The following is a 27,562-nucleotide window of genomic DNA, read 5'->3' as shown; positions in this document are numbered from 1 at the left end:
GAGGCCTTTAGAGGCGTAGCCATTAATTGGGTTATAAAATAGCCTGAAACTACCCCAGGAAGTATTCAAATCTTCCTTGAAGTGGGTTATATCGGTTCAGTGGTTAGCAAGATTTTAAAGAACAATTAATTTAATGGAATATTCGTCTCTCTCTCTATCTCTCTCTCGCTCCCTATATCTCTCTCTCTCTCTCCCTCCTAATCCTTTCGAACAGGTAAGACACCGGGGGTAAGGGGGAGAGAAAGAGAGAGAGGAGGGTGTGTGTGTGTGTGTGTGGGATCGGAAGTGCACTATGTATTCCGTGTAAATTGTGTATGTGTGTGTATATGTGTGTGTGTGTGTGTTTGTGTGTGAGCGTATATACTCCTTCCAATTGATGATATTACTAAAAACCATCAGTCGCTAATTTTCATTCAACGCGAGTGAACGGTTCAAACGGACGCGCGCCAAAAAATTCTTGGAATTTCTAAAAGTTAAACTTCGCACATTTATTTTCAATAATTAACATTATCAAATATTTAAAGATACTTTATTAATGAGTTAAAAATGTGAAATTAGACGTTATTTTGATTGGTAATTTATCTAATAGTGAATACGCAATATTGAAATTTTGCAATAATCGAACATACACACACGCAAAAATTTACGCCATGTGTTTCGTAAGTTGTAGACGAAGCAATTTTGTTTTTTCGCCGGTGGTATATGGCGCTTAGGCAGCATTTAGAGCGCATTTGTCGCGCGCTTTAAATTCAGTGAATTATCTATACAATAATTGCACAAATTAGTGTGCAATAAAAAAATTTTAAAACTTTTTTAGTAGTGTTTAGTATAATCGCTGTGCGGTTTTTATAAATTTGTGATAATGATGAAAGTTAAAGGATGTTTGTTATTACAGCTGTTTGTCAGCATTTTTGGGCCAGTAATGGCCAGTATTCATATCAAGACTCTACCTCATGAGCTACCAAAGACATATCCAGATAAATCTTCAAGGTAAATTTTTCTCTTGGTTGGTCTATAACATCCCCATTGATGACAAACAAAATATTTGGTAACTTGTTGGTTGATAAGTTTAAAATCGAGCAATTAAAAGTTTAAAAGTATCTATAGTTTTTAAGCCAACGAATGTTCATAAAAGTTTTGGTGCCAATAAAATTTACAGTTAACTGTCCTTTCTTTCTTTTCCTTGGTTTTATTTATTTGTTTTTGTGAATATATCCTTATTTCCTTTGATAAGTCAGTTAAAATATTTTGGAGCCTTTTCAAAGTTAAGTTAACAAGTTTTGCAGTAAATATAAGGTGGGAGGGGGATAGCACTTAAAAATCAAATGCAAATTTACCTCCAAAAGTTTATAAGTATAGTTTTTGATTATAGAAAAAAAAATTTAAAAAATGAATAACCAATTAATTTGTTATTAAGATTTTTATGTTCTCTAACAAAGTGAAACTATACCCCCCATCCACCCCATCCCATTTCTCCTAAATTGGATTAGATGACCAAAAAATGAGTTCCATGAAAACAAACTAAATTGACTACAATTTTCCCCTTGTCATAATATCCATGTACATTCTATATACATTGTATTACAGTTCTTCATAAAAAAATGATTTAATCAAATTGATCTTCATTTTTGTATTAACAAGACCAAATGTATGAAATGGGTTAGCTAACAACCTTTTCCGTGGTTTCTCATTTCTAAGGTTAAGGTTGTGGTTTGGTGTTGTGTTATGGGGTTAGTTAGTTATATGTATATAGATTGAAAATTGTTTATGTATCCATTTCAAGCCTTGCACGATGATTTCTGTAACAATTAAGTATGATTCAGAAGCTATATTCGTCAACCCAAAGTCCTTTATTCTATTAACTTTCTTTAAAAGTTTTAATAAACAATTTTGATATCAATAACTGTCCAATTATTTGACTTTTCAATTATTGATTTGTTTAGGCAGCACCCTCCCACAAAATAGTTTTAATCTTTCCAGGGCTTTATTAAGCTACATTGTAAAGGAGAATCATATCGGTTAAGCGCTTAGCGAGTTCCTTCGGTACAGACAGACAGACACACAGAGATCCTGTTACTATATTATAAAGATAAGTATTACTAATTACTGATTTTAAGTATTGCTTTGCAATAAAAACAAACATTACTTTGGTATCACTTTGGTATCAAAGAGGAAAAAAGTATTGCTAATTTTGTTTTTACGATAGTGACTGCGTGCTTGTATAACAAGGGTGACAACATCCATAAAAGATAAGCTCTGAATTGGAAGGACAAAGGAATATTAACACTTGTAGAGTGTCAGAACTGAATTAGCAGAATATTACTGCATAAGCTTAAACAAAATTGTAAGTAAATTTGTTGAAAAACTGCTTAAATATATGATACTGTTGAAGGACATACTTACATTTTTAAGAATTAATTATAGAGATTACTTGCTTATAACATTATACATTATTGTAATAGGAATCAGTATACCAAAAATTCTAACATACAAAAATTTGTTGTCAAAAAAGTAAAAAAATATTCTGGTAACGATTATAGAGTTGCTGCGCTTTCCAAGTCGTACCTAACTGTTATTGGAATCACCATGCAAAGTTTGAAATCGATAGGACAGTTCTAACTTGTTTGAATTAACAAAAAGAGCTAACCCTAATGGACGGACGGACCAACCCTAATAATAGAAAAACTTCGATTTTAAAAATACTTGACTAAGTGGCTTTATATTCAATGACAAAATACCTCCTCTTTCCTTTAAAAGAACAGAGCTACAAAAAGTTGACGTAAACCCTTGAATCTTATTCTTCTTATGGAGGAGGGGAGAGACTATATCATATAGGTTCCTCAAAGTTTTATTATCTTGATTGTCTAGTAACTTCTCTTGTCTACATTTTTCAACCAATAATTTTGTCTACAGGGAAAGTAATTTTGTTTTCTATTTTCCCAAGGAGAAAGGGTACATTGAACTGTAGATTACCAAAAGTTTTATAACCAAAACGTTATCTTATTATTTATTGGTTGCCTCCAAAACTAGGTATTCTTTTATTTAATTTTGATTCGTTGGTTTGAAATTAGCAATGGCCAAATTTTTAAACATTAAGATAATTTTAATCTATAGAAGCGATAATATTATTTACGATCGTTTGGTGTGTACATCAGTTTATCTTTTCCCTTGAATTCCTGTATTTTACAAAAATTAAACTGATATTAGTTGCATTAAAGTAAGGTTTCAAAGATCAGAAAACGACTAAATTTATTTTAAAGGTTAAGATTTAAATGTTAGGTTCATATACTTGGATATATTAACCTCTTAACCCCATTGTCATGATTCTAAGTAGTCTATAAATCTATTCAATTTGACTGTAGTGCAAAAGTGCCGTATCATTTTAACAAACAAAAATTCTTTTCTAAAGTTGTGAGTGAGGCAGAGCAAAGCAAACCTTTTTCATTCATTTCACCCCTTTCTCATCCCTCTAATCTCATTGTTTAATTAATAGAAGTACAAGATTAGATGTCTGAATCCACTTAGGAAGAAGTTTTTCAACGAATACACTCACAATTTAGCTTTGTCTCTTATTTATTTATATTCTGATTATTCAGTTCTGACACTATACAAGTGTTCATGTCCGTTTGTTCTATCGTTTCAGAGCTTAGCTTTTATGGATGTTGTCATCCTTGTTTAATTAAAATTCTTTAAAGGGTCATTTAGCAATAAATAACAACAATGATTTGCTTATAACTTTTAACCTAGTTGTCCAAGGAATCATATTTCAAAAGATATAAATAGGATACTCAAAAAGGCTGAAAAATCAACATGTTTGAAATGTACGAATAATGATTATAGAGATTCTTTTCCCTTAACTTTATAAGAATAAGAACAATTATTTTTAGAACATTTGCAGTTTTCCATAATTAGATTTTATTCAATCTATTTGAATTTAAATGACTAAACCTCTATTTGTAATGTTTTATTGTATGATGTTCTGTAGTGCATGACGGTGAATAGCCACAATTAAACCAGAGAGAAAAACTTTAATTGTAACAACAGCCTTTAATTTAAAGAAGAAAACAACTACAATTTTAAAAGCCATTTTTATTCTTTTTGTTTGGTGTTGTCAATCTTTTTATAAAACTTAACAAGCATACTTTACAAAGAAAGATGCTTTTCTTAAACTAATTTTGTCCATCTTAAAATATGAAATTGCCCCCACCACTTTCTTTTGGTGGGTATTTATTTTTAGGGGGCTATTACTCTTAGAAGGGTAAAGGTATCCTTTCCAAAAAGAGTTATAAACTTGGATCTACGAGAAGTTACATTGTAAATGAGAATCGGTTGAGCGGTTATTGAGATTATTTGCTACAGACAACTAAAGGATATATAGGATATAGATAGCATTATTTATACATGGAGATTACGGTGATTAATAAGTATATACTCTTTAACATACTTGGTCCTTCAGTCTACCTGTAACGCTCTGTACTGGAATTTCTCAGCTGCTATTGAAGACAGATGTTTAGAATTTCCAATGCCAATAATCATCTACTTATTACCTCACTTTGCATTTCTGTCTATTTGTCATCGAAATTTTTTTTTAATGTTTATTAGCTTCTCTTCTTATCAGCTTATACCAACAATAAAATTAATTCAGAAAAAAGTCATGAAACCTATACGTGTTTTTCAGCTGTCGTTGGGGGGCAACACATCGTAAAATTGACGACCTCTCCATTTGCCCCTTAAATAATATTTTAGATTTTTTCGCTTGTTGGTTATACCTTTTCCTGGCTTCTTATTCAAACTGAATCATTTTAATCTGACCATTTTAATCAATTTATTTATCAATTAATTTTAATTTTAATATTCCCACTTACAGTCTCGGATAAAATATTAAAGGCGGTAACTTGTAAAGAGTTGTTGATTAGATGAAAAATAATGATAGATGTTTCTTTCAACCTACAAGTTAAAGACCAATTAAAATAGCTGATTTTATGCAGAATTTAGGTTAATTACGGCTTTAGAAGCTTACTTGTGTAAGAAATTTTTTACTTGTAACTCTAACTCCTTGATTGCACGTCCTTAATATTGAAGTCCAAACTGTACTAGTTTGAGGCTCATGGCATTTTCCCTACTCTAAATATAAAAGTCACATGTCTGTCATCTTACAAATATAATCTTTATAATTATGTACAAAATCCCAATCATGAGAAACAAAATAAACCATTCTGTAGATTAAAATAATTAGAGTACAGTTTAAACACTGGTAGTTTGTATCCGAAAGTCAAAAAATGAGAGAAAATGCTAATTAAACTTTGAGTACCAGTGTAAGATACAGCATTTCAATGTCTTCTCCCACACTGTATATTTACTATTCTATTAGGCAGCAAATGTGAGATAATGTAGGAGCATCTTTATTTGTAATGATATATAATAAATGTATATTTTGTTCACGGATTATTAATTACAGATATTTGATTTAGGGTAAGGCCGCTAATTACATATTCGTGGATAACTTTTTTTTTCAAAGATTTTTCACGGGGAGAATACATTGTTATAGAAGAAATGATAAATTAAAGTTTTTATATAATTGGTGATTTAACTTACATTTCTAAGGGATAAGACAATGATACGAAATTACCCAAGTTTTGTAAACCTATCTCTCATAAAAATGATGGGTACTCTTATTTAATCATAATTGGGTACTGCAAAACTTAGTTTCCAGACCTAAACCATGAAAGGTAATTTTGATTATCATCATGTGGTTTTTCATCATTTTATTATCCATTGTCTTATCCATATAGATCTCTGCTTTTGTTGTAAAATTGAAAACTAGATATTACAATTTCCTAATGAATAAACCAACCAATTATGCTCAGACTCATGAATGATAAGCTAATGAAAGGGAAATGATTCAAGGATATAAGTGATAAGACAATGGACGATAAATTAATATGCATCACCAATGATTAAGATTTTTAGTTGAAAAGGATTATCATCCAATGATAATTCATTAAAATAACCCAATATTTTAGAGCCAAATAATAAGATAACGTGGTTATAAAACTTTGGGTACTGTAATTTACAGTTCAATGTTCAGTTCACTCCCTCCCTGGAAAGATCATATAATGTAAATAAAGGACTTGTAGCATAAATGATAAATGCAGAGTAAATCGTTTCCTGTTCATTTATTCTTCGAATCTACTCTACTCCTATAATTGCTCTTTCATTAGTTCAATTTACATAATTTTATGTTATAATTTCTGCAAAAATAGGTTTTAGTCTATTTTTGATTGGTTGCATAATCGTGTAGAGTTTAGTTAAAAGGGCGCGGCCGATTACAGTAAATAAAAGTTATTATTTTCTTTATAGATATTCAAAAAGAAATCAGAGATAAAAGGGATAAGATAATAAACGATGTACATCACCCATTATAATAAACAAAATTAATCCATCGGTAGATTAAATTATTGGTTGAAATGTTTGTAAAAATGTATTATAAGTACCAAACGTTATTGAGCCAACGAATAAACCTGGTTATAAAACTAATTGGGAACCCAATATCCAATATTCCCTCACCCCCTGAAAGAAATATACATGGCCCATTCTAATTTGCTATCATAGATTTAACAACATTAACATAGATAAGATACCATCATCCGCTTAGTTTGATAAATTTTAAGCATACTGCCAACATATCTCTGCAATACACATCCTAAACAATTCATTTTAAAATAATTTCTGTGTTCATGTTCTTTAAGCATTCAATTTTTTATCAATATCATTATATTGTCGACAATAAGTCAGCCATGATAAACACCATAAACATAAACCATTGCTTGGATTGGATTGGATTGGATTGGTACTATTTTCTAAACGTTTTAATCCACAGAAAGGGTAGAGGAGTTAATCAGCATTGAGGATTTACATCAATTTATTGCCATTTTATTTTATCCCTGAAGACATAATCCAATGAAAATACATGACGGTTAAGCAGTTATGTCAAGAAAATATCAATGGAATAATTACATTTTTGTCAATTTTAATTAACTAGTGGCTACGCCCCTAGAGGCCTCCAGGGACGATTTCTCTTGGGTGGATGGTTGTACCCTTTCCAAAATAGTTATAAACCTTCACAGGACCTATGTCGAGAACAACCATAACGATTTAGCGGTTAGCAAGATCCTTTTGGGACAAACAGGCACACAGACACAGTTCCTGTTGCTTCTATATATCTATACATTTTTTAGCATTCTCTCCAATTTTTGTCCTTGTTAAAAGTATACACACGTACCAAAGGTGTTGTTTAGGGGTTGAAAAGTTAATGTTTGGCACTTATGAGGAAATTACTGGGTAGGGTTAACCTATAATTTACAATTTATTCCACAGTGTTCATCAAAAATATAAATTTTTTCTGTTTTTCTCAACGCTGGGTGCTTTGCACATTAGAGTAAAACACTAGAGGGGGAAGGGGTTAAATAACTGTATGTCCCTATAACAAGGACCTTGTGCCGACTCTCATTTGAAAATGAACCAATAGTGTCGGGAATGTTAACACAGCCAAGTAGCAGAAAAAAAATTTGCTAGCAGACGAAAAATTTACTAGGAAAATGGAGGGAGGCATTTATCTGTATATTCGAACCGCAAAGCGCACCCGAAAAATTTGACGACGCCCCTTTTTATACACCTACATTAGTTTCAAGGGGGTGTGACTTTTTTACTTGACAACCCCCCCCCGCCCCCCCCCCCTGGCTGTACAATGTGGTGTAAACTTCTGTCCACGACTCTGGTTAGAATGCACGAACATATTGCTTAAAAACAAAAAAACAAAGTATCAAATGTACTTCTTGATGATGCTTTTTTAAAATAACCTTGTTATAGAGCTCAACGTCAACATTTTAAAGACGATACTGATAAGACATAAGCACATGATATCTGCCACACTTTTTTTTACATACTTAGGATCAAGGTTATATTCGCAATAAAAATAAATATAAAAAGTCTAGATGATAAATACAGAATTGGACCAATTCAAAGCATATCTATGAACAAGCAGACCCAATAAATTGTTCACATCTTTGTTATTCAATTTTACATCTGCTATGAATTCGTTTATGTTTGATTGATCATCTAAAATAATAAGTCTATTGCTAAAAGGTTATATTCGCAATTAGAATAGATATAGAAAGTCTAGATGATCAATACATTAATAAGACCAATGGTAACACAGTGAATGAACAATCTGACCACATTATTGGTTAGAAAATGTGCTTTAAAAAGTAAAACATGAACAATACCAACAATAAAACTAAAACTGAAGTTTAATAAATAAAACAATAGGACAAACGAACGTTCACTTTACTTTAGACATTAAATAAACAGTTTATTATTTAAAAGTCTAAAAAATTCTATGTTTGTATGATTCCGTATAAGAATTAATATAATTTTTTTTTTAAAATTATAATGGACTAAGAAACTTTCTGGTAACCCAGATAACGCTTTCTAAATCATACCCAACGGTTACAGAAATCAGCATGCCTTTTAAATGAACAAAAATTATTTACCTCACTATTTGCTTAGGTTTTGATAGTAATTAGTTGTAATGATTCTGTTACAAAATACAGAAAATACTCTCCTTGCCTAAGGACTAAAAAGTTTGTATGTGTAAAAAGGTGTGTATTAACTATCGCATTTTTCATTCCAATAGTGTTTTATATTTGCATAAAGTCACAAAAAGCAATTAAATGTAAAGGATATTTTTACTACGATGACAACATCCATAAATAGCACAAAAAAGAGAGTTATGAAATCACATAAAATTTAGAATTAACGCATAACCTGTGGACCGACCTTGGTAAACTACATACTAAATTTTCAATGGTACAGGGAATCTTCAACCGAAAATTTCAGCTGTATACTTAAAAAGTAGCTGACATTTCCATCATAGAGTTACGAACGGACAGACAAAGTGAATTATATAGTAGCTTCGCTACTAAAAAGAAGATTGAAGGATGCAGATAAGGGGCTAGTTTGCGCTGTTGTAATAAAATGCTTTTCTGATAATTTGATAATGTGAGACATATCAGAGAGAGAGAGGGGACAATGGGCTGTTTATTACACGAGTCCCCAATGTTTTATGATAACGTTTTCTTATGCGTTTGCTTAACAACTTTGGGGCCTTTTAATTGGTTGATTCATTAAGTTGATTGTTTACCCGTTTCAACCATTAATTTAAATCTACAAAAAGGGTAATTTTTGTATCATCATTGGGAATCTACATCAATTTATCGTCCATTGTCTTATTCCTTTAGATTCCTGGATACATATGAGGAGGTGATGGCACACTGAGTATGCAATGTATAAATTTGATTAATTTGAATGGTAATCATATATTTCCTACTAATTATCCATTGTTCTAAACTAAAGACAACCATAGTTATAAAGTATACGACTTATATATTGTTCAAAGAAAAATCTTAAGTTTTTTTAAGCAAAGCTTTTCATTATTTAAGGTGCATATCCGCCGGCTTATGGCGTAACGAATGTCAGAATGTTAGAATCGTCATTTAGAATCTAAACTTCCGCATTAAGGTTATTGCATTGAAGCATAGAAAAGTTAAAATCATCATTTAAAAATTTCCACTCCAAAGTAAAATTTATTTGAAATAGAAAATGATTTCTGGCTTAAAGGCATAAGTTATGATTTTTTAACAATGCTATATAACGATCTTTCATATTATGTGTATCTGCCCCCCTCCCCTCCCATCACCCCACTCTTACCATTTACTGTGTTTCCCCACTTTTCCTATTTTCTTTATAACTGATTGGAATTTATATTTCTTAATATTAGAGTTAAAATAGAAATTTCAATTCTTATTAGAGAAGCAACTCTATAGTTCATAATTCATTCTGTCTGTTCGCATTTTTAATTCTATTGTTGTTTGTAATACTAGCAGCTGCGCCCTTGGCATCTAGGGACTCTGTTTTCAAATGGATAAGAAGTAGCGGAAAAATAGTCATTAACCATCCCTATAAATCTAATGAAACCCAAAATCATTCTGTGACCTATGCAAAGCTACCCTAGAATTAAAAAAAAACTGAATTAGTTTTTTTTTATATCCTAAGCTTAATAAAATAACAAAATAACAAAAATAACCTTACTACTTTATGAGATAGAATTTACTGTCTATTTAATCTTTGAATCAGTTTTGAATTCATAAGTCTAATATGACAAGTATGTAAGAAACCATAGGATATTATTTCTAGTTCCTAGTGAGGAGGGGGGGGGGTTGGATTAGAATAGTTATAAGATGTCCCATATATGGATATTCATATCAATTCAAAAGACATTGACATAAATTCAAAACAACAATTTCTATAAATGAATTCAAATATTTTTTTTGGAATTGCATTTTAATCATTGATTTTAATTTGTTTCTCCTATGTGGCATTACATAAAAGTGGTAATCTACCTTAATATTGACATAATACCTACACATTTATTTGAAAGGGACAATAAAAGAGTTGGTTGTCTGTACAATGTTGCCTAAGAATTATGTATACTAATTAAAGACCTTTAGTTGTAATGATTGTCTATGTTTATGAATTGTACAGTACATACCCATATTTACTATTTGAATAAGTAATATTTGTTTAAATATAATATCTATAAATAACCATTATAGGCTTTTGACGGGGATTGGTAAATTAAATCAAATCTAATGAACTTAATATCTAAAAATTATAGACTTTATATCAATACAAGTTTTTAAAAACTATTTAAAATACTAACTTTTGTTGAAAACAACTAATATAAACCATTTGCTTTATAATAAAATTTTCCTTCTATATATAAATTAGTTTTTGTTTTATTATTACTAACTTCTGTAGATTTAAATTATTGATGGAAAAGTTTGCACATCGAACGTTTTTAGTTTATGCAACCAAATCAAAAGAAACCAATATTTTTTATAGCCAACGAATGAGACATTTGGGACTAGCATAATTTATAGTCAAATGTACCCTCCCATCTTGGATAGCATCACGTATAAACCCTATTGAAAGGTGTATTATCGCGTTATAAGAAGAGTAACACAGTGAAGCATAATAAGAATTGATAACTAAAATTCCTCTCTCTTTATATTCTCCATCTGATCATAATACATTGCTTTATATGACTATGCAGGTAATATTAAATCAACTTGGTGCTCATACAAAACAGTAAGTTATTTTTAAAATCGAAGATTTACTACATACAGAATCAATCCTTACATTTTTACTTAGATTATTGTAACGATTATGTCAGTATTTCCAAAAGATTAGTATTTTGGCCCGTTAAGATTTCAATATCGGCTGAACCAATTGAAATGAAATCAATGGTGGGATGGTGTCATGCTATTTTCATAACTATGTACTAGGGGAACCGCTACAAAATATACTTTAAAGCAACAATTTTAATGTTTTACCTTGACACCAAAGTCGTGGTTTAGATGAGTTTAAAAAAGGGGAGAGAAAAAGGAGAAATGGGGACAGAGATAAGTAGATATAGTGTCAATACAATACAGCTAAATTTTTTACTCTCCTGTGGCTTAAACAATAATTTTCGGGGGAAACTTTGATTAAGAATAATACACTTATTTGGTATATTTGCTTAAGAAAGATTAAACTCTTGAGTTTCTTTCCTTTAATGCTTTAAAAAGATTATTGACGTGTCTACTTACTTTTAATAATTATAGGTTTGCCAGGCTTCTTAAATTAAGCAAATCATTATTTATATGCAGAGATTAAAACTTTAAAAAAATTACAATTAGAAAATTGCTATAGAATTAAAATAATTTTCAGCATGGTGTGAACATAATAGAGTTAATACAAATTTGAAATGGCTTTCATCAACAGAGAGAGCATGAGTGGCCTGAGGTGTTCCTACAATTAGCAAATAAAAATTAAAATTTCTTTCACTCACTGTTTTAAATCTGCTTCTTTTCTGTAGTGAAAAGCTAACAAATTCTTATGATTACTGTATTTTTTCCTTTATTAATAATGAATACAGCATGCTTCTGTTTTAATAGAAAAAAAATTTAATTCACCATTACTATGTGTAACAAGATATCAGTATGATTGCTTCAACACCAGATGCCTGATTTTATCATGTAAAGTTTGTTATATTGTTCATTTCATTTCACTTATTAAGTTATGTATAATTTAGGTAGATATAGGTTACTATTATGCAAGTATTGTTAATTTCTTTTATTAAGTGATGTTTAATTTAGGTAGATATAAGTTACTATTATACAAGTATTGTTAATTTCTCCTTATTAAGTTATGTATAATTTAGGTAGATATAAGTTACTATTATACAAGTATTGTTAATTTCTTTTATTAAGTGATGTTTAATTTAGGTAGATATAAGTTACTATTATACAAGTATTGTTAATTTCTCCTTATTAAGTTATGTATAATTTAGGTAGATATAAGTTACTATTATACAAGTATTGTTAATTTCTTTTATTAAGTGATGTTTAATTTAGGTAGATATAAGTTACTGTTATACAAGTATTGTTAATTTCTCCTTATTAAGTTATGTATAATTTAGGTAGATATAAGTTACTATTATACAAGTATTGTTAATTTCTCCTTATTAAGTTATGTATAATTTAGGTAGATATAAGTTACTATTATACAAGTATTGTTAATTTCTCCTTATTAAGTTATGTATTATTTAGGTAGATATAGGTTACTATAATACACGAATTGTTAACTTCTCTTATTAAATTATGTTTTATTTAGGTAGATATAGGTTACTATTATACCTTTAGCTAATTTGGGTTATACTGGGTACAGAGAAGCCACGAACGATCAGTGCATAGAACGTAAAGGCCCTGCAAGGTTAGGCATCCCGTGTGGATTATAATAAAGTTTCGATCATGTTTTGAAATACATTTTTAATATATTTGTTTTTCTCAAGTTTTCAGCCTGAGATCTTAATCCAAATATGCCTAACCCCAAATGATTAAAATCTGTGTAATCTACATAGTTAGTCACTCACATAAGTTAACATTTACTTAGAAAACTATGTTAACACAATAGTGGCTACGCCCCCTGGAGGCCTCTCGGGACAAAATTGAGAAGGGTGCTGAACTTTGCTTTTATTTTTAGTTTTAAATGAAAATATTTTTTTTTGGGGGGGGGGAGGGGTATTTATTTTCGGTTAGCGAGTTCCTTTGCAACAGACACACATCCTGTTACATTTATAAAAGAAATAATCTTCCCTTAAATTTATATTATCTATGTCTCTATCAAAAGGGGACTTTTATTTTTTTTATTTTTCTATAAATATATCATTTTCTTACTCAAATTGGTTTATATTTATCTATCAAAACATCTTGTAGTGGTGTTTTGTTTTGTAAATATAATCTAAATGTATCTAAAAACATATCATATCCTCCTCCTTATATTTAGTTTCCTGTTTATGAAAGGGTATTTTTTGTGGTGAAGCAACTCTATGATATACCATGTTTGTCCGTCCGTTTGTCAGTCCGCTACGCCACAGGGTCAAGGTTATTTTCTTGTTTGCTATTCAAGACAGAAGGCTATTTTTTTTAAAGCTTTACAGATAATTCAGCATACAGTTTTTAATCTACTTGGTCTGCCGGTCTGAATCACTTTGTTATTATTTCCATCTAAGATTTTTTTGTGCTTTGTTACTTATGGATGTTGTTGTCCTTGTTATTTTGTCTCTTCCTTTGAAAATATATAAATAGATAATGCAATGTATGTACGGTTTATATTCATTTTTACATATGGTTACTTAAGATATTTAAAACGGGTTTATTTTTTCTTGTGATTCTTTGTAGATTACCAGGATCAGACAATAAACGAAACATTCGTGTGCATCCCAAATTATGATTAACAAAATTACATTTTCAATAGATCAAAATATCTCGTTAGAAATATTGAACAATGGTAGATTAAATCAACCAATCAAGATTTTGTTGAAAATGGACAAGAAATTAATTTGCTATCCATTATGTATTATAAATTAAATTATTTATAAAAATGAATTCATAATAAGGATATTCTGTCCAATAGATAAACATAAACTGTTTTATATATCATAGGGAGGGAGGGGATATTTGACTGTAATTTAAAATTAAATTGGTACACAAATTTTTATAATAACGTTATCATATTTGTTTGCTAAAAAACATTGGTTACTTTCATTGTATTTTAAAAGGTTGGTTTTAAACTAGAAGTATCCAAACTTTTCAACCAATAATTTTAATCTACAGAAGGGTAATTGTTTATCACCCTTAAGAATACATATCAATTTAACGTCCATTATCTTATCCCCTATGATCTCTGATATATGATAAGAAACCTTATTTCAAAGTATTATTTTTATATTTTTATGCATGTCATTATTTTGGTTCGACATAGAGTAATATGTGGGGATCTAAGGGGATAAGACGATGGACGATACAATTATATACATCCCCAATGATGATAAACAATATTACCTCTTCTGTAGATTAAGATTATTGGTTGGACAGTTTAGATACTACTAGTTTTGAACCAACCAATCAAATTCCACTCCCCTTATTTCTTTGTTAGGTTAGGTTTATTTAGTACTTGGTAGCCACACATGGCTATGTGTCTCCGGCATAGCCCAACAGAGTTAAAGCCCCCCGCAGGGGTTAGTTTGTTCGTGTTCATCTATCTATCTATCAGTCTATCTATATCTCGCCTCTTGTTTTGTTTCATTACATTTTTCTCTATTTTTCTCTAAATATTCTAAACTAAACTTCTGTATTTTCATTTTTTTTCTTCTAATGTAAAATAGCTTTTTTTCTTCCGTGAATTATGTACAGTATAGCAAAGCAGAGCTATAGAAGTGAAAATTTGATTTTACATTTCTTGCAGAACAGTTTCCAATAAAAGTGTTTTTGATCCGATTTACACCCCTCTCTTCTACATTTTATGTTGGAATTTATTAAGCTAGAATTTATTGATCCAAAATGATGTTCTAAACCAAAATTAAAATAGAAACATATCTCAAATATAGAAAAAAAGAACAAAGTGAGTTATAAAGCATGTGTTCAAAAATTAGGAAGAAAAAAAAATAGAAAACACGGTACATCTACATACAATATTATATACATGTCTGTTGTAGCAAGATCGACAGACTTACAGACTAAGTAAGTTGTCTAATAGCTGTTTTTTGGTAATGGGAATCTTCACCAAAAATATTAACAATCTATCTTAAATTGCAAGTCCAGAAAGTCACATATTCTCTACAGTGTTACGGACACACTGACTGTTGGACAGTAAATTATAGAGTATATTCGCTACTAAAAATATATTTTTATTGGCTATGTAATTGTAGAGGGGGTAAAAATAATGTTTTAAACAAAATATGAGGAAATTTTATTTGTGTTACCTCTCAATAAATGCACTTCTTATAGGATTTGATAGAAATGATTTCTTCATACATTTACAATAAATTATATCTATCTATAAATAGATATAGGGATATGGAACATAGAGATAAACAATTTTACCTAAAAATCTTTGGTTAGTTAAAAAAAAGTTCAGCAATCAAATACACAAAATGCCATGCACACGTTTTGTCTTAAATGGGATCTTTTGATAAATAAAGAAAAAAATTGTCAATTGGAAGAATCTATCTATACATATACTTTTATTTATATTTTTATTTTGCAATAAATTGTATTTTCAAATCTTTTAAGCATAGTATTTTAGTTGTATTCCTAAATTATGATAATTAATTTAATGATACAAGATTTCATGACGTACTCAAATGATAAATAGAGATCAGATTTTGTCATCTACAACTTTTAATATTATCCTTTAATTGGGAAAGTTTAAAACAATCAATATACTATAACTTAGAAGTTGCACCAAATTTTCATGCACTCTGATAAATTAATACTTGCAGTGATAACCTCACATCCACCCAGGGATAAGGGATGGGAAACGTAAGAAAATATTATTCCAGGCCTATTTTCCAACTAGGCCTAAAAAACCAGTTACGGGATGACGCAGTAGTTAGATTTGAAAACTATGAACAATGATGAAATAGCTATCATATGAATGCAAAGAAAAAAAAGTATAGAATAGAATTCAGGTAGTTGATTCCACCTAGCATAAAATATAATAAAAACTTTTCAAAGAACCAATATGTTAGTGGCTTTAAGTAGAATCCCGTTAAGATGGTCATTACTTCGTCAACCCCCCCCCCCCCCATTTAAAAAAAAAGTTTTTTTTGAGATGGTTAAATCTGATTTATTTTCAAACATTTTAAGGGGGGATCTACTTCACCCCAAAATTTGTAAATAGAAATAAACACTGCTTTAGCCCCCCAGCTTTAATAAATAAATTAAGTAGAATTGAATAAGTACATGGGTAATATTCTATCAACTAATTGTTCCATAGCATACATATAAATAAAGAATTTTTTTAAAAATTAATTTTACTTTAAAAATTAACAGAAAAGTTCAATTAAGTGTGCAATAATTTTTACTAAAATTAATGAACATTTTTTTTTAGCAAAACACAGTACACTTTTATTTACATATTGAACTAGTTTTGTATTTGTAATCATTTAGGTGGGTTATCAATTCCACATGAAATATAACTTTTAATTGTCTAAAGACATGAGTTTTTCACATTGTTCTAAAGTATAAAATGTTGAATCCTTCTCAGTCTTCAAAAAACGATCTCTCTGTTTATGTTTTGCTATATGGACATTTATTAATGTGTAGATTTAATAATAAGTTGATGTGATTGAACGTCATATATATTGTTGTCATTCTGATAGCAGAAAATTTCCATTGTTGTCATTCTAATAGCAGAAATTTATGTTTGCTTGAATTAATTTAGCCAATAAGGAACTGGAGGAAGCTTTGGTTATTATTTAATTGGTTAATGCTAAAAGCAAGTTTCAGGCTTTTGGATATTGACCTACAGCCAATAAGGAACTGGAGGAAATGAGTTGATTTTATAGGCAAAAAAGAAAAGTTGCCCCATCACTTTAAAAAGGAGGCTGAGACCTAATTTTCGGCCAGGTTTCCCATCCCTTATCCCTTTACCCCATTCCTCTCCCCTCCTACTGGATAAAGGAACTGACCAATAGATAAGATCCATATTAGCAAGCTCAATTAACGACACATTATCCCCTGTCAATGTATCCACGTATGTCCTATATCCATTTTTAAAGTCTAAATTTTTTGAAGGCGTGAAAAAGATTGGCGCATTTTCGCGGACGTAATTTTTTATTTCCTGCAAATTAGTTATTTGTTTTTGCAATTATCCTGCTTTGGGTTGGATGATGCAATTCTGTTTAATAATTGCACAAATCTCCAACAATAAGTGCAAGTTGGATTCATTGAAAGTGCTCTAAGTTTTACAACCAAAATCTAAAAGTTTCCTAAGATTATTTAGATCATAGAAAGAAGAGGGTTTCGTCGTATTTTCACAGTTGCTTTTGATAGGTTAGGTTAGGTTAGGTAAATGTTAATGATCTTTCCATGATCCGATTATTTAAATGTTAAACCTTACAATATCTCATCCAGCTTGCGACATGATATATACATACATTAGAACTGATACCTACACAAAAGGAATAAGACAATGACCGATAAATTTATGTACATTCCAAATGATGATACTCAAAATTACCCCTTCTGTAGATTAAAATCAGTGGTTGAAACGTTTGAACACTCAACTTAATTAACCAACCAATCAAAATTCACTAAAGTCCTTAAAGATGTTAAGCCACCGAGTAAGAAAAAGCGATTATAAAACTTTGGGGACTAGTAATATTTAGGCCTTAAATAGTATAGGCATAATTTAGTTAAGATATCCAATTCAAAATGTTGTACAATTAAATAGTTTTCTTTGATTGCCTGGGACCTATCAAAATATGGAGTTTGAAAAAAAGTTCGCTTTAAATGACAGCCTTACGCTTAAGTTTTTGTTAACAAACCATTTGAACTGTCTTACTTATTAAACTTGCCTAGTTAGTATGTGTCTTATAATTTAGAATTTGTTGCACAAATACAAAGTGAAGGGGTTAGTAGTAAAAATGCAAGGAAAAATCAACTTTTACAAAGGTTAACCGTGAAAAAGCAAAAATTACAATCATAAATATCTTTTCAAAATATTTTTGAATACCTTCTAATTATTTACAATTGAAAATGGAATAACCATTATCCTAAAAATTATAACAAATACTCTAAAGAACATGTGCTTTTTAAAAAAGCTTATTATTTTTTTGTTATTTTCAAAAGTTTTGTAAACTATTGTTTATTTAAATGTTTAATAAGCATACAAAATTATGAAACTTGAAAGTTTCAAGCTAACAATTCTAAAGAAATTTTACAGAAATATTTAACATTCAAAATTTTAAAATATTTATTAAAGCAGTAGCGGCTGCGCCCTTAGAGGCCTCTAGGAGCATCGGGAAAGAAGGAGATTTAGAGGGTCTCTTTTAAAATTAGTTTTAGTAAGAATAGATAAATAGAGGGAAGAAGAGTCTATTTTTTTGTAAGGGTTAAGCTACCCTTCCCCCACCCCACCAGAATAATTAATACCTTCCGGGACCTATAGAAAGCTTCACTGTAAAGGAGAACCTTTATTGTTAAGGGGTTAAAAAGATCTTTATGGGAAAGGTATACAGAAAGAACATACATACTACAAGTTTAAACCATGTTTTGTCATACCCCTTTACTTTTTATCAAGCTATTTATATTAGGTATGAAGGTTTGTGTTTACGTGTGTGAGAGTGTGTGTGTGGTGCGTTTGTGTGCTTTTTTGTGTGTGTGTGTGTTTAAGTTGAGCGTGATCGCGTATTATTAAAAGTAATTTGGTTTGATAGGTTTTGATAAACAAAAAGTTTATCTAATATCAATCTATCTTTTGCATACATATCTTTGTCTATCTATCATTCAAGAATCGTATGTTGTACTCTGTGTCTATTCCTAGTTAATGGGGTATTTAGGTCCCCTTAAACGACTGGATGATAAAGTTTAAATCTTAAGGGATAAGACAATTAACGATAATTTTATATAAATTATACATCTCAATTATGATAAACTTAATTACCATTTCTGTAATTCAAAATTATTGGTTGAAAAACTTGGTCAAACTAGTTTTGAACCAACCAATCAAAATTCGATAAATGTACCCAAAGTTTCTGAGCCAATGAATAAGATAAAATTGTTATCAAACTTTGGGTTCAATGTACCCGCCCTTCACGAAGAAAGGTTTAATTAATCTAGAGAAATATAGGACTTGATTATAAGTTTCAATAAAATGTTAGAACTTTTTGTAGCTATTTAATTTCAAATGTTTTATTATTAAAGATTTTTTAGTATTAGCTAAGATTATAACTGAGTAGTAGTAAAGAAACGAATCGACAACCGAAAAAATTCAAAGATATATAAAGTTTAATATTAGTAGAACGACTCTTTTTCTTTAATCCAAATTTGAAAAATATTGCGAAATATAGATTTATGATAATTATCCTAATAATTATCAATTATTATATAATTTGCGGCTTAAAGTTAAGAGACAAATGAGTTAACGAATTTCCAGTACGACTTCCAGTTAAGTTTTAATAAGATATTAATATTTAGGTATTATGGAAGAATTATGTTTTTATTTTTATTCGTAAAGGCATAGTTATCTACTTATATAAGTTTACCTTTACGAGTAGATTATTATACACCTAATAATATGATAATCTATGTGTTTTGAATTCTTGAAGGATAAGACAATGGACGAAAAAATTAATGTACATTGTACAATATACATGCGCGCGTCAAATTTACAATCAAAAGACCCCTCTTGTGGTCTATATTTCACCTCCCTAAATCTAGCACCCCCTAGATTGGTTTAAGGGAGATGTCAAAACCTTTAAAAACCCTATGCACGCCACAGCCTTAAATATTGCATCTCATTCGATTTCTTTTATTTTCAGTTTACACTACGAGGAAGATTGGAGCGGGGACCATTCCGCAGTTCTAGACGGGGACCAGGGCAATGTGGTTCTATACTGGTCTATACAGGAGGAATACATTTATTTTAAGGTAAAATTTATTTATATTCCTTGGACAATGGACAAATTGATTTTCGTCCCTAAAGATAAACAAAATTACCCCTATATAGATTAAAACTATTGGTTGAAAAGCTTAGACGCTGCTAGTTTTAACCAACCAATCAATATTTTAAACAAGTGCCCAGAGTTTTGGGAAGGGGTATCTTCACAAAAAAAGCTGTCTTAGATAGCAGCCAAGAAAGCATAACGTTAAGGACTACCGGACGGACGGATAGACATAGATAATAGACGGATTATAGAGTAGCTTCGCTACTAATAAGGGAAGCAATTCTCCATCAAAATGCAACTCATTTAAAATTCATCTTAAAATTGAAAAATTTTGTAAAATTAATGAGAAAGTTTGTAGTATTTGCTACATAATACAACATGCCATGAGAATATTTTTATCAAAACTTTTCAAAAATGTGCACATAGTAATAACTAAGCTACTTTATAATTCCAAACCTCTGTTTGACTGTTAATGTGTCCGTCTATCTGTCTGTCTTTCGGTTAAAGGGATGGTTTGATCTTGGTTGAAGATAAAACAAAATATTAGGAAGTAAAGTTTTTTGCTCGCGGTGAAAAGTTGATTGGCTTTTCAGGAAAGCCAATTACGGTAGTTTTAGTTTATACAACCCAAAATGTGTAGACTCTATAGGGAAAGAACAAAAATACACACCAAAAATGATATGATCTTTACAACTCTAGGCTCTTTTCCTAAAGTGCCTATCGAGCACTGAGAACCCACCCATATTTTTTTAATGTATTAAAAAGTAGGAGAGTAGATTTTTGCTATGCTTAACTACTGCAGGAGTTACGAAAGTTCATTTATAGAGTATCTTCGCTCTATTAAAAACTTCCAACGACATTTTTGTCAGTTTTTAGGCGATATTTGATTAAGTGAGATTTCTTGGAAATTAAAATTTGCCTATGAAAATTTAAAAGAAACTAAAAATCATGAAAAACGATAATTATTATTGGGTTCCGAGAATCTTATTTGGAGCGAAGCTGTCTTGTAACTATCTTTCCCGTTCGTCCAAGGATATATGTATAACCCAGCCAACTACCTGCCCCAAGAGGTGGAGACCCTTTCCGTCTGCTAGCAAATTGCATTCTGTTCTTTTGTAGATACGTGGCTGTGTCTTGTTTCAGACGATATCAGCTGATGTCAAGGACCTAATACAAAATCGGGACAGGGTCCCCGTCCTGTGGACAGAGTTGCAAATATCGCTCATGCCACCTCTAATCTTGAATCATACATTAAATGAATGATTAAAAAAATATATTTGTTTTTATTTACCTTTTATGCTCATTATATACATAAGGATGTCTCAGAACTATAAGATTATATCAGATCTTATTAGGAATTACCATTCAGTAAAAAAAATTACCGAATTAATACCTATCCGCTTCACCTTAATGACCTAATGCCTAAAGGACGTATAAATACACTTTAAATGTAGAAAAGCTTTTCTTTTAACAATAAACATTAGAATAATATTAATATATTAATTAGTGCACCTCCCCCTCTTGTGTAGTAATATTTGAGTTTTTTCCTCAAATAAAGTATGAACCATCTAAACACCCCCTCTTTCAAGACAGGTGATAATTTTCAGAAAATAAATCTCTTAGGATTTTTTTCGAAATACATATAATACAACATTTTCTTCTGTCTACAGGGTTCCTTCAACCCTAACTTAACCTAGGCTATATAACTTTTCCGATAATTTAGGTACGACAGACAAATAAGTAGAGTTAGGGGGGTTGTCTGCACCACTGGATACTTTGAGGGATATTGCCTAATATTTTGTAATATGATATTGAACATCAGATTAGAATAGATAAGGTGTCCCCCTACTTCTGCTCGGAATTAAATCATAATAACTGCAAATTTTTACTACTGCTTCATTTAAATACAATATAGGATTCGCCCCTAACCACCATGGGCTTCACCCCATGAAAGGTGTGATCAAGGACAGTTGCACCAAATGTTATGCTATAGTTGTTTATCTACGAAAACATTTGGGAAGGGGGGGGTAGTTTCTCCTTTGGAAGGGTGGGTGTATTCTACCCCCAAAAAACTGAGATCTTAAGCTACGACAGAAGAACGGACGGCTTTTTTCTACTTTGAATTGTTTTTTTTGGCTAATAAATATTTTGTAGATATTACAACTAGCGGATTTTGATGCTCACCAAAGATATAACTAGCAGATTAATAACATATTATATTACTTAATATTTGCTTACTATTATAGTTTTACATATATAATAAACATTAGAATTTTATAACATAAAACTTAAGACAATTATAAAAATCTTTATTTGTGCATTTTAAATCTTATGTTATTTTAGATGATGTTTTTTGATGATAAATATAAACTTTTTTCTGAAATATAACAGCCAAAAATATTAGAGAAAATCTCATGAAAATTTAGACATCTATTTTTTATAGCAGCTAAGTTAATCATATTTTTACTTTGAAATTATCTGTCACTAAGTCCACCAGACAAATCATCAGACAAACTTTAATTGCAGCAAAATAAAATTCATTTCCTCCATCGGACAGACAGACAGACAGACGGACAGACAGACAGACAGACAGACAGACAGACAGATAAAGAGACAAAAAGACAAACAGACAGTCATACAGACAGAGTTATAGAGTAGCTGCGTTATAAAACAACTTATATTGTTAAAACCACAACATTAATCAATGACAATTAATATTTTTTCTCCTTATGTAAGGTTTAGCCGCCTTAAAGATATTCTTTTTTTGTATTTTATATTCTTCGTCTTCCCCTATAAGCCTCAAGGGGTATCTAAAGAAAAGGAGGCTAGGGGGAAGGGGCAGTTTGTAATTTTTTTTCCTTTAAGAAAGTAAAGTACAGCTTTATTACTTTGAAATTAAAAAAAAAATAGCAGCTTTCTATCGTTTGAATACACTTTTAATATATGAAAAGAACCAACATTTTTAAACGTTTGAATGCACCCTTTTGTATGTAAAATTAATCATATCCTGCAATTTGCTTGGGAAAAATTTCATTTAAATTTTAAAAATGTTACAACCTAGAGGTGTAAATAGTAGACTAACAATTTAGAGTAGCCATTATAGGGATGTTGAGGGTTAATATAATGGAGGTAAATTGTTGACGAACCCCAAACTGTCCCACTTTGAGAAAGACGATTCCAGTGACGTCATATACGTTTCGGGAAAGAAAAAGGGAAGAGGGGAAGAAAATCTCTTCAAAAGAGTTGGGAGAAAAGGGAAGAGATTTTCTTCCCCCCTTTTCTAAACGTATATGACGTCACTGGAATCGTCTTTCTCAAAGTGGGACAGTTTGGGGTTCGTCAAATTGTTGATATATACAATTATAATCAACAAAATAATTTACTACTGTACATTAAAGTCTGAGATAAAATATTTTTAGAACTTTGGAAAACAGTGTAATTTGTACTCTAATATCCCCTCCCACCCTTAAATCAAGGTAGAGATTAATTTATCTTCTATTTACCTAACCGTGGTAAACTTAACTCTATCTATACTCCATTGTAATTGCTTGCGTGAGCATAATTTGACATCAACCCGTCTCATTTTCATAAACTTTAAACCACCTCAAATAAATATCTATCTGTCTATCATCACATACTAATTTATGTCTTTCTATCTATCTATCTGTTCATATATATCTATATATCTCATTTTCATAAACTTTAAACCATCTCAAAGGATATGTCTATCTGTCTATCTATATATTCATGTAGTTAGACTTTTATGTCTAAACCTTGATATTTTATTAACTACGGAACTGAATAAGTTCTCCTTTTGAGGGGAACTTCACATAGGTCCCGGGTTGGTTTTAGGCTATTTTATTTTGAGATTTAAGCATTTTAATAGTTTTGGGGCTATTTTTGCCTCCTATTACCCCCTTTGAATACAGAGCCCCTAGATTCTAAGGGGCGCAGCCATTAGTCTTTCTATCTTTTATCTGTTTTTTAAATCTTTGTTATTTCTAACATACTCTTCCTTAAATATTATTTAGTTTTTAAAATCTTAAAACTTATTCTAAATAAAAATATCCAATCTGCTACTTCTCAGGGAAGCTATAGAGATAAGACAATGAGGGATAAATTGATGTTCATCTACAATGATGATAAACAAAATCTAACCCATCTGTATATTAAAATTATTGGTTTAAAAGTTAAAAACATACTAGTTTTAATAAAGGCACCTACATCAGTAAATGAATTAGACACCTTGGTTATAAAACTTTGGGTACCAGTATAATTTAAAATCCAATATCTCCACCCTCCCTGACTACTACTATACTACTGCATTTCTCTGATATAATTTCAAATTCTAACTTGTTAAGGTTTCAATATAAATATGCGCATAATTTTTTATTAAAAATATAACAGATATGGAAATTATCTTAAAAGTTGCATTTAAACAATTACAATTTTAAATTCTATAAAAATAATTTATTCTAAATTATAATAAAGACAAGGATGACAACATCCATAAAAGCGAAGCACTGAAACGGTAGGACAAACGGACATTAACACTTGTATAGTATCTGAACTGAAAAATCGGAACATAAATGTATAAATGTCGAATCAAAATTGTAGGTAAATTTGTTGAAAAACTGCTTAAAAACAGGATAATGTTTATGGACATACTTACATTTTTGGACTTGATTACAGAGTTGCTTCGCTTATAATATTGTTCTTTGTTGTCCCAGGAATCAATATACAAAAAATCAGATCAAACGGATAATTAAACACTTGAAAATTTGTTGTTGAAAAAGTAGAAAAATCAACATGTTAAAAATGGACGTACGGACATTCTGGTAATGATTATAGAGTTGCTACGCTTTCTAAAGCGTACCCAACTACTACAGGAATCATCATGCAAAGTTTTAAATCGATAGGACAATTCTAACATGCCTAAATTAACGAATAAAAGCTATCTATCTCGGACGGACGGACGGACGGACGGACGGACGTACGGACAGACGGACGGACCGACCCTAATTATAGAAAAGCTTCGCTTTTAATAAAAAAAAATAAATTATTATAATATTTGATAATAGGGTTGGGCAAAGGAGATCATGAAAATAGCCTGAAACCACCCACAGACATTTATCAAGCTTCCCTAAAAAGTATAATCAATTCTTACCAGTAGTTTCCGAGATCTTTAGTTTCATAAAAAAAACTTTATTGTAGGATAAATTGAAATTATAGTGTCTTTTTGGAATACCATAAAAGCAGGGACACATAAAAGTTACATTTTATATTTAAGGCATTTTATTCAAGTGTATGACTTTAAAAGGCTACGGTATCATACATAGATGGATTAGAATGTAGCTTAGACTTTTCTGTTACAAGTTGTTTGAAACTACTTCAGAAATATTATAAACTTAAGTAGTTACAGGATTACATCTAGAGTTCAAGATATCTTACGAATAATAATAAGATCTATCTATCTTTCTAGATATCTATCTATCTTTAGGATTTATGTTACTTATAGTTCCAGATACCTTACGAATAATAATAAGATCTTTCTATGTATCTTGGTATCTATCTATCTTTCTTTATATATTGGTATCTTTCTATCTTTAGGATCCATGTTACACATAGTTCATGATATCTTAGGAATTAAAATAAGATTGTATGTCTATCTATCTTTCTGTATGTCTTGGTATCTATATACCTTAAGGGTTCATGTTACATATAGTTCAAGATACCCTACGAATAATAATAAGATCTATCTATGTATCTTTCTAGGTATCTTGGTATCTATCTATCCTTCTTTATATATTGGTATCTTTCTATCTTTAGGATCCATGTTACACATAGTTCATGATATCTTAGGAATTAAAATAAGATTGTATGTCTATCTATCTTTCTGTATGTCTTGGTAACTATCTACCTTAAGGGTTCATGTTACATATAGTTCAAGATACCCTACGAATAATAATAATATTGTATATCTATCCTGGCTTTCTGAATATCTATCTATGTAAGGTGATCGTATTACATACAGTTCAAGATACCTTAGGAATTAAAATAAGATTGTATATCTATCTATCCCTCTGGCTATCTTAATATCTATCTATGTCAGGTGTTCGTATTACATATAGTTCAAGATACCTTAGGAATTAAAATAAGATTACAAATTTACCTCCTTTTTACCCTTTCTTACTCTCTCTCTCTCTCTCTCTCTCTCTCTCTCTCTCTCTCTCTCTCTCTCTCTCTCTCTCCCTTCCTCTTTCTCTAACTCTCTCTTTTGTCCTCTCTCTCTATGTTTATCTCCTTTTTAATAAAAGATACTCCCAAGATTATCTTTTTAGATTTTGATGTTACTTACAATAAAGTTTCCAATTTTTAATTCTTTTAAAATAAAGATTATTAAAGTTTTTATAAATCAAATTTTTTGCATCGTATTACAGACAATTCCCTCTCTTATTAATATGAAAAATTAAACGATTAAAACCAGGTATTAGTAAGGAAGTCATAGAAGTACTTATGTGATATGCGATTTTTTTACACTCTTACTGTTTCAAATTTACTGTTCGATTGAGGCAAAACTTGTAATTATATGTTGAAATTTGGCAGCCCTATTGGATTTAATTTTTCAATAAAGTTAATATATTCCTTATAGAATAAACCATATAAACTGTGTAAAGGATGTACATTAAAATCCGCAAATGTATTACTTGGGTGCTGTGCATATTTTATTCTTTAGAGGATTATAGTTAAAAAGCTTTTTGGACCTTAAGGAAGCTTCGCTGTAAATGAGAACCATATCAATTCAGCAGTAAGCGACATCTTTCAATAGACTAACAGACTTGAGTATTTTTTGTGGATTTCATAATATACGGACGTGATTGCACACTCTGTGAGGGTGGCTTTGATTAAAGCCCTGATTATATAAGTATTACATACAATATACATTTAAGTATTACATATTAAATGTTGGCTCAAGAAAACTTTACTTTAATGTAATTTCACTATGTCATCTAGTAATTTAAAGAGATAAGAGAATGTACACCCCAACTAAGATTAACATAGTTATCCCTTATGTGGATTTCAATTAACGGTGAAAAAATTTTGAGACTAATAGTTTAAAAACCCCAATCAAGAAATGTCAAATTTTATCTAGATTTAAAATTTTCAATTTTTTTCTCAATAATATACTGCAGTACCTATTTAATATTATTTCTAAGTTGTATGTAATTTATGTAATCTTTATTATATTACTGCATAGATGTACTTTTGATTTAGCTTTTTGTTGTTACGTTTCTTATAAACATTGTTGGTCTAGTTTTATAAACTCCATAGAATTTTTGACGAACCATTTAAATATGTTTTACTTTTTAGTAAAATAGCTATGTAACAATCTACTAAATACATATTATAAATATTGTAAATACTTAACACCTACTTTAACCATGATGA

The 27,562-nt window shown here is 30.2% G+C and overlaps 1 protein-coding gene across 1 annotated transcript in view; it reads left to right on the top strand.

The window, feature by feature from the left end:
* The first annotated feature begins 724 nt into the window (after positions 1-724).
* The window catches only part of LOC145313981 (DBH-like monooxygenase protein 1), a 127,162-nt gene continuing 100,324 nt past the window's right edge, over positions 725-27,562 (top strand). The window contains exons 1-2 of the mRNA XM_080153651.1: positions 725-990; positions 19,988-20,096. Coding sequence (XP_080009777.1) covers positions 863-990; positions 19,988-20,096 — 237 coding nt within the window. The 5' untranslated portion in view covers positions 725-862. The remainder of the gene's footprint in view (positions 991-19,987; positions 20,097-27,562) is intronic.

Source organism: Acartia tonsa, chromosome 3 (assembly GCF_053477335.1).
Source record: "Acartia tonsa isolate MP-2025a chromosome 3, ASM5347733v1, whole genome shotgun sequence".
In the NCBI taxonomy this organism is placed as follows: Eukaryota; Metazoa; Arthropoda; class Copepoda; order Calanoida; family Acartiidae; genus Acartia; species Acartia tonsa.
This window is presented reverse-complemented; position numbering and strand designations above follow the sequence as displayed.